We start from the raw sequence: 9,501 nt of genomic DNA on the forward strand, positions 1-9,501 counted from the left end.
ATCCCAAGGTGAGTAACACATGTACATACACTTTATATTGCTATCAAAAACCTATCCATAGGCTCTAACTGCTTTCAAAAAGAATTTGTTATTCAGATAAGATTGTTAGTTTATTTTTTTGGAATTAGGCCAAAATAAACACATATTTTAAAACCTAGAAAGAAAATACAGAGAAAATTCTTAAGATAGAATTATTAATGTTCACAGTGACAGTAATTGATGTTGTGTATTTAAACTGATACACTCTAATGGAAAAAACAGATCAGGTGGAGCTCAGATGATTCTGGTATAAGTCTTAATCTGATTTGTCAGGGCAGATAGAAGGAGTATGATTTGGAAGATCAATATATAAAAATAATTATTACTATTAGCTTAATAATACTACTCAGCAGCTATGTTGAGACAAATTAAGTGGCTACATAGTTTGAAAGTCAGAGTGTTAAGTTAGGTTTATGATAAAAGGCGCGTACGCTGGTAGAATGAGAGAGGGTAATATGAAGTCAAGTTAGAGCTATGAGGTGTTGGTGGTTGTTCGAACAGGAAGCATATAGTCTTCTAAGAGCTTCAGTAGCAGGAATTAGGGATTCCATTCTCAGGAAAAATGGTAGATTATAATGTCATAATAGGCCTAGAACTAAGGCATTAAGGCATTTACTTGTCTTGTTGCCGTTCAGTTGCTAAGTCATGTCTGACTCTTTGTGACCATCTCGGGCTCATTATAATCATTTTCTGGGTACAGGATGGATCCTATAGAAGACATTGTCCTAGTTTTCTTTTGCTGCATAAGAAATTAGCACAAATGTAGTGGCTTAAAACAACACCTCTTTAGTAGCTCACAGTTCTGTAGGTTGGGATACTGCCATGCAGTGGCTTGGTTCTCTGTTCAAGGTCTTAAAGGTCTGAAATCAGCATTTAAATACTTGTAAGATAATTCTAACATCTAACTCATCCTGATTTGGCATCATTTGTCATTTCTTATTCAAGTTGTTATGTGTCAAGTTGTTATGGTATGAGTAGTGATATTTTATTGTCTTTTGGACATTTTGGCTATTATGTTAGGATACTTTGGTCCCTATTTAAAGTTTTGTTTTGCTTTTTCATTTTATCAGGCCTTTCATTTTTATAGGTTTGGCACATAGTGCCAAATTTTGTGGACCATGGTTCCATGACAATCTAATTTTCAGAACCTTTATGGTACCTTTTGTGTTGTGCAGGTGGAGCTACTTCTGCCCTACTTCTACTTACCTCCATAAGTAGCTGATGCAGCTACTTCCATAAGCAGCCTCCTCATGCTGCTTCTGGAGGATTGGGCCACTTGGTGCTACTGGTGGGGGAAGGGAATCTCTGGACCACTTGATGAGGAGTACTTCCTGTGCCAGGCACTTGTGACAGGTTCTCCCTTGACTGTAGAGAATGAAGGGTACTTCCCAGGTTGAAAACTTTCTGTGGAGGTACCAGCAAGTTGCCTAATGTCTCTGGATGGGGGAGAGGAGTCTCAGGCCCTTCTGAGGAGGAGAGCGTTTTCCAAGTGTGAGCTTATTGGTGGGATCACTTTTTCTGGCTAAGGAGCCACTGGTGTGTATGGGTGGTGAAGGGGAATCTCGGGTTGAGTGGGGAGGAAATCACTTTATCTGGGGATTTATTGTCAGCAGGGATTTCAATTGCTCCTTCTTTTAGGTTCTTCAGTGCTCATTTGGTATTTGTGGGATTCCTATTTGATGTGATGGCGGAGGAGCCCATCTGAGCCACTTCCTATTACTAAGTTGAGAGGGAATGCTGGGTTTGGGTCACATTTCTTCTTGGTAGAGGTCATAAGGTGCCCCACCATGAAGTTGCTCAGTCATTCTAAGGGTCCCTAGCCAACTCACCTTCTTCTTTAGACCTTTCAGAGCTCATATTTGGTTGTCTTATACTGTTTCCAGGATATATAGTTGGGCTTATAAAAAGGGAGCAGGGAAAGAGGAGCATAAACCATCTTATATGGATTAGAAGTCCTCTCTGTGCCTTTTAAGTGGTCACCTGATTGGGACAAGCTCACTCTGTATAATTTCCCAATCAACTGTGCTGTTTATCATAATCTAACAATGGGAACAATATTCCATCACATTTACAGGTCTCATACTCAAGGAGAGGGGCTACTACAAGGATCATTAGGTGTCATCATAGAATTCTGTCAACCACAGAAGGTGTATGTGAATGTACTGAAGCATTAATTAAGCAATTATCATCCTTTGGAAGACTGGAACCTGTTAGGATAGTATGAAAACCAAGTACTGTTATAATTATTCTACTCATAGTAGATGAAGTACACCTGGTATCAGAAATGCTTGATAAAAATCAGAATATTCAAACAAATTTCAGTATTAGTTAATGTCAGTTTCAGAGGTTTGACCTAAGTCTTCATGTATGGCCATGCAGCTATCTTCTGTGTGGAAAATATGCTAGCTCAAAAGTGAATTTAAAAACTTCACCACCATTCCCCATTTATATTTTGTAGTTATGTGCAAATACTGTGGCTACCAGCAAGTCACATAGGAAATAAAGGTCAGTGATGTTTCTGACTTTAAATTTTTAGAGCAGGTTTATACTTAACACAGCCTGCATTTGAACAGGTTGCACATTGTACAAAGTCATGATTGTTGCCACAGGTTGTAATACAATGTACTCTCACCAGGATGGAAAATGTTAAGGAAAATTTTTTGTACTGGCCAATAGGGTCTTTTGCAATAATTGGTTCTTCCCATCAGGTAGCCAAAGTATTGGAGCTTCAGCTTCAGCATCAGTCCTTCAGGTTAGATTTGGCTAATGTGGACTACTGACAAAAGATTAGAAGTCAGGAGGAAAGAAGGTAAGGGTATTCATTTCTGTGATGCACCCCCTCCAAAACTTTGGATTGGCAGTGGCTGCCATTTTCTCAGCTTATAGCTCTCGCTGGGTGGATTTCTACTACACCTCTTAAGACATTTGGGGTTGCAGGAACTATCATCTCTCTATGCCCCTTCAAACCTGGGGGTTCTAATACTGGCTTCTCAGTTGCTAGCCTCTGGGTATTCATCATCTCTTGGTTTCTGTTCATTATTTTCACATTTTAGTCACCTCATTAAATGATATTCCGTCACTCTCTTAAAGTGTGCCATCAGCTTTTGGTTGGATTCTGACTAATACATTGGTAGTGGGGAATAGGAGAAACATTAAGGTAGTATTGGGGAGTGTGGGATAAACTGCTGGAGAAGGGATAAATGGAAGAGATAAACTGGATAAGGGATAAACTGGAAGAGAAGGGTTTCAAAGCTTTTTATGGCATTCTATGAATATAACATGACTTTTTAATGTGAATGACTCTAATGCAGTCTTAAATTGCTTCTAAATTATTTAGTGGGTTCTTGTTTCTTTGCATGAACAACCAGGATTGAACACGGCCAAGAGATATCTGGGATTTATATGACTAGAAGGTACTACTAGGATCTATCTGGATTGATTATATCATATTAGAACATTTCTGTCATGGCATCAGGAATATCGCAATCCAGTGCACAGACTACATTTCTATTGAAATTCAATGCACTGCTATGGTGTGTAACTCATTTTTATTGTCAGATAGGATAACACTGTTTGACTTTTTAATATTTCCTTTTATTATGAAACAGAAATTTGGGAAAGCCCAATAATTTCTTCAGGAACAAGTAATTCAGTTCCAATTGTTACATATAGATTCAGATAGTTATACTTCAACATAAATAACTCTAAAAGTGGACATAAGGCAGCTGTTTTTTTTTTCATCATTATAACACTTTATATATCCGAGAATTCAGATCTCACATAGAATTATCTGCCTCAGGTGGATCCACAACTGGCCCACGACAAATAGGGCAGTTCGAATGTTCTTCCAGCCATCGATCGATGCAGGCACAATGGTATTCATGGGAACATGGAAGGATGCGTAGCATGTTGCCTGCGGTGTATTCTGTGATGCAAATGGTACACACTTCATGTGAATCATTCTCTGCAAAATATCTTAAAGGCAAGTTTTCAATCTGTGTTGTTGTAAGGCCTGTAGTTTGGTGTGGGTCTGCTTCATTTAATAAGAGAAACTCATCCAGGCTAATGGAGGACCCAGAGTCACTATCATCAAGTATTATTGGGGACATTCGTCCATGTTCTTGCCCAGTCTCTGATAAGCCTATTGATAAGATTCTTTCTTCATTCTCTACCAAGATCAGAGAGCTAGTTTCTGAATCTTCATCATTTGAGCTAGAAATTAAGATAGGACTGGATGCAGAACTAGAAATTGAATAGGGGCTTGAGTCTGAGATCACTATTAAACTTAAATCAGGATTATATCTAGCATTTGAAGCAGAACCAGGTCGACTATCACTACCACTGGGTCCATGTCTTTCATTTGGTGATTCTGCCCTTTCTATGTATTCACTTGGAGGTGAGACACTATGCTCTAAATTACTGTCACTGTCCATAAGATTACTTGAGTAACTAAATCCTATCATTGTCTGCCATGATATACTCGGAAATGAAACAGTTGTTATATTTAAAATTCTATGAACGGGATTTCTGATGGTATTGACAGAAGCACTCTCATTGCCCTCATCAGAATATGAAAGCATAGGCTGAAGTACTTCTTCCTCACTTTCTGAAGTGGTAGTGATGTTCAGTGAGTCAGATGTTAACTGAGTTCTACTAATTCTGCTGTCTATCAGAGAACATGCTGGACAATGAACTCGTTCTACTTCAAGATTGAAGGGTGTGGTTAGATTTGTTTCCATCACTTCCCAAGATTCACTACTGCATGTTGTATCTGAATCACATTCTTCATCTGCAGCATTCCTAGTTGTAGAAGTTTCAGTAAGATCCCTAGTTTGCAACTCATGTCGAGGCATTTGCTGTCTCAATGTTTCTTCATGCCCAGTTCTAGAAAATGTCTCATTCTCACATATGGGAGGTTCTTTAAAAGTCTGAGATGGTATATCTTCATTAGTACTTGGAAAATATTCCCACCGTGAATGTGGAGGTGACCAACTGTCAGTCCTTGCTCTGGTTCTGCGATAGACTGGGCTCCTACTTCTTAGTCTTCTCTGACTTCTAGTCAGTGGGACTTCCATTAATGTTTCCATTGTATCTTGTTCTGATGCAGATGGTGTTGTAAATAGTGGCTCAGACTGTGGATTTTCCAGTTGTCTTTGGCTGTCTTCCGTATCTTCTCTCCTGGGAAGTTTTGCAGATGCTACACATTCATCCTCTGGATTTGAGTTTTCATCATCCCAGTCAAGATTTCTTTCTAAGCCAAATCTGAGCTCATCACTATTAGCACTACTTTGGCTGTCTTCTCCCCAAGACGGATATTCTTTTTGCTCACTTGTCACATTTTCAGTTTGTCCGGAAGTAGTAAGGCAGTCTAGTACAGAGTCATCACTGGATGTATCATCTGAAGCATGTCTCTCTGTGAATTAAAAAAGGGGGGGAGGGGCCATAAAAGAACTACCAAAATTGGAACCATCATAAAGTAGCACTCTGAAACTTGGTTTAAAAAGCAAACAAAAATGAGAACTTAAACACTCAGATGTTTTCAACTGATTTCATATTTACAGAGTTGATACTTTAAAAGCTATATTATCTAGATTTATAAGTAAAGGCAGGGAAGTTTCAATTTCATCTGAAAAAGAGTACACTAATCCTAGATAAATTCAGAGGGTATCTGAAGGAAGTCTGTTTTTCAATATTTCGTCATATACACAGCCCTGTATACCACTGTGGGAGGCATGTCAAGAGACATTTTTTTTTTTCAGTCCACTGTCAAAACACCAAAGCAATTCTACAAGGTAAACACCAGTTAACATACAGTGCTAGTATTTTAATTCAATTGATATTATTGTCTAATTCTCATTAGTCTCCAACATCACTACTCCTAGGCTGTTATATGCTTTTGATAATGTCTAAGTTGTTTTACAATATAAGATTATTGCCCAAATATAAACAAAGGTTATAGGTTTAAAAGTATATGAATTTTGAATACTTCTTAATATTACCAAGGTTTTTAATTGGCATTAAGCTGAAAGTCAGATCAAATGAATAGACTGAACCTAGCATGGCACATATAAGACCATATTCAAGAACCAAAGTGATAGTATCCTCTTCATTAGATAGTAAAATCCTCTATTTCACACTGGGAGAGAAGGCACCAGATCTGAGGTTCCAGCAGGGTTTCTCAGCCTTAGAACTATTTACATTTTGGAACTGGGCAATTCTTATTTTGGGGAGCTACCCTGTGTGTTGTGTCATATTTGGCAGCATCTCTGGCCTCTGCCCACTAGATCTAGTAACACCCATGCCTCCCTCTGTGAAGACCGAAAATATCTCCAGCTATTGTCAAATGTCCCTTGGGGTGGGGGAGAGCAAAACAGTCCCCAGTTGAGAACTATTTGGTTAGAATATAAAATATTTCTTTTTGCTTTTTTTTTTACACATGTATATGGATAGAGAGGGCTTCCCTCATAACTCAGTTGGTAAATAATCTGCCTGCAATGCAGGAGACCCCAGTTGGATTCCTGGGTCGGGAAGATCTGCTGGAGAAGAGATAGTCTACCCACTCCCGTATTCTTGGGCTTCCCTTGTGGCTCAACTGATAAAGAATCCACCTGGAAAACGGGAGACCTGGGTTCCATCCCTGGGTTGGGAAGATCCCCTCCATTCCAGTATTCTGACCTGGATATTTCCGTGGACTCTATAGTCCATGGGGTTTCAAAGAGTCTGACACGACGGAGTGACTTTCACTTTCATAGATAGAGAAAATAATTCGGGACATAGGAGGAACGTTCCACTGAGGTACAAAACCAAAAACCAAACAAAAACCAATAGTCTACCTCACACTGTTTCCCAGTTAAAACAACCCAAATGTGAATCAGGAAAAAAAGAACCTACCCTGGCATTCTCACCGCAAACCAAGTCAATGTCAGTTCTTTTTTATGAGAAGTTCCTTACCTAATAATTTATGCCACTTCTTAATAATTTACTATTTACTATTATGAAGTGATTATCTAATACTATGAAGTTCCTTTTTCATCCCATCCTATTCCCTCCAAAGAGAAATATACCTGGATTTTCATCTGAGTTTTGTCGTAGGTTTTCTTTCATTAATTGCAGTCTCTGCAACAACTCTTCTTCTGTACTTTCACCTAGGGGGCCGAGCAAATTGTTGTCCCTCATAAGTATGTAATCTTCTTCACTCAGATCACTTACGAATCTGTAGTAATCATCTTCTCGAGCTTTTCTGTCTTTCTGATCTCTGCGTCGGACCGAAACGCTGTCTTCTTCATCGTCGGAATCTGAGCTTTCCATCTCGATGAACAAGTGTAAAATTATGTGAATTTCATGACATAGTGCTGAAACGCTAAAACCGCAGTCAAATTGTATTTAGTTTATGCTTCCACCTGGGAGTGACCGGAACACACTCGGTCAGACCGTCAGCCTAAGTTCCCCGCAGCTCCTCTACTCCGCTATGGCACCTCAGCTCTGTACTCTCTGGTGAGGCAATAGTTGAGATCCGCCTCTACATCCGAACTTGCTTAGGCGTTGCCTAGGCAACCATTGTCTTCCGTAAGGAACTGAGTAGGGGCTGGATTCAGGTTGGGTTTCATTTCATTCAAAAGCAGCCAGTATTTCTGAGGGTTTATAATGTACCAAGCACCATCCTTAAACTCTTCCCCTTCCCCCCCAGCTCTGCCCCGCCGCAGCCTGTTCTCAGGCTTTCAGAAGGCATTTTCATTCGCTACATTTTACATGACACCGGCTTCAAAATGCCACGCCCAAGTCAGGTTCCTTAAATGTAGCATTCCTCATTTCCAGGTGCCGCGGGACCGCTGCCTTTTCTCCTCATGAGTTGCTCAGACCGTAGACTCTCACTAAGAAAGTAGTTCAGAGTTTTTGATAATTCACCAGGGTCTTAGTTGACTCTCTTCAATGTGTCCTCTCCCTTTTAGCTCTTAATGGCTGCATCTTGATTATAAGACCCCTCAATCCTGTTTCAAACGAACAAAAAAACACCAAAACTTGGGCAGGCTTTTCTGCTCATCCAGGGAATTTCTTCTCCACAAAAGCATTCGATTTCATTTTTGTCCTTGTGTCTCTTGCAAACAAAACTAGTCAGACTATCACAGGAACTTTAAAAAATGGATACGTAATATTTATTTTGCCTATGGTAATGAGTACCAACTTTGCTGATTTTGTTCCATGTGTCTTAGTGCAACCCGGATGTCTTTATTTACTGGTGAAAATAAACGAATGCTTATTTGTTATGCTACCTGAAGGAGACCTCTAAGAATTTCTGGACTCGTTAATACTGCAAGCCCCACTTAACACTTGTTTGAGAGTTTTTCATTCAAATTATTCATGTAAAGACAAGATTTGGCTACTGAATTTGAGATTATTTAATTTGTCTTATTTAATAATTAATCCATCCAACATAAACTGGGTCAGTTATTGTCCTAGTTCTACAGATATGTCAATTGTTGGAGCAGTTTGTATTGCCAAGTGATACAGACCAGGTGAGGCAAACACCATCTCAGCTCAGTTCAGTCGCTCAGTCATGTCCACCTCTTTGCGACCCCATGAATCACAGCACACCAGGCCTCCCTGTCCATCACCAACTCCTGGAGTCTACTCAAACTCATGCCTATCGAGTCAGTGATGCCATCCAGCCATCTCATCCTCTGTCATCCCCTTCTCCTCCTGCCCCCAATCCCTCCCAGCATCAGGGTCTTTTCCAGTGTGTGAATTCTTCGCATGAGGTAGCCAAAGTACTGGAGTTTTAGCTTCAGCATCAGTCCTTCCAATGAACACCCAGGACTGATCTCCTTTAAGATGGACTGGTTGGATCTCCTTGCAGTCCAAGGGACTCTCAAGAGTCTTCTCCAATACCACAGTTCAAAAGCATCAATTTTTCGGTGCTCAGCTTTCTTCACAGTCCAACTCTCACATCCATACATGACCACTGGAGAAACCTTAGCTTTGACCAGACGGACCTTTGCTGGCAAAGTAATGTCTCTGCTTTTTTCTTTTTTTTTTTTCCCCATTTATTTTATTAAAAATTTTTTTTTTTATTTTAATTTTTTTTTATTAGTTGGAGGCTAATTACTTCACAACATTTCAGTGGGTTTTGTCATACATTGATATGAATCAGCCATAGAGTTACACGCATTCCCCATCCCGATCCCCCCTCCCACCTCCCTCTCCACCCGATTCCTCTGGGTCTTCCCAGTGCACCAGGCCCGAGCACTTGTCTCATGCATCCCACCTGGGCTGGTGATCTGTTTCACCATAGATAATATACATGCTGTTTTTTTGAAACATCCCACCCTCACCTTCTCCCACAGAGTTCAAAAGTCTGTTCTGTACTTCTGTGTCTCTTTTTCTGTTTTGCATATAGGGTTATCGTTACCATCTTTCTAAATTCCATACATATGTGTTAGAATGCTGTAATGTTCTTTATCTTTC

At 39.8% G+C, this 9,501-nt stretch overlaps 1 protein-coding gene across 1 annotated transcript; it reads right to left on the bottom strand.

Moving 5' to 3' along the window:
- Nucleotides 1–3,815: 3,815 nt before the first annotated feature.
- On the bottom strand, nucleotides 3,816–7,347 carry LOC122434838 (E3 ubiquitin-protein ligase RLIM-like). Its single transcript, XM_043458598.1, has 2 exons — nucleotides 7,104–7,347; nucleotides 3,816–5,452 (listed from the first exon to the last, which is right to left on the bottom strand). The coding sequence occupies exons 1-2, from the start codon at nucleotides 7,345–7,347 to the stop codon at nucleotides 3,816–3,818; spliced, it is 1,881 nt and encodes a 626-aa protein (XP_043314533.1).
- Between the last annotated feature and the right edge of the window lie 2,154 nt (nucleotides 7,348–9,501).

This window comes from Cervus canadensis, chromosome X (genome assembly GCF_019320065.1).
Source record: "Cervus canadensis isolate Bull #8, Minnesota chromosome X, ASM1932006v1, whole genome shotgun sequence".
NCBI classification, from domain to species: domain Eukaryota; kingdom Metazoa; phylum Chordata; class Mammalia; order Artiodactyla; family Cervidae; genus Cervus; species Cervus canadensis.

Bases quoted from the DNA above. Each gene is read 5' to 3' on its own strand.
- LOC122434838 (XM_043458598.1), bottom strand. From the start codon at position 7,347: ATGGAAAGCTCAGATTCCGACGATGAAGAAGACAGCGTTTCGGTCCGA. The intron at 5,453-7,103 runs GTATATTTCTCT...TTTAATTCACAG, and splicing joins AAACTCAGATGAAAATCCAG to AGAGACATGCTTCAGATGAT.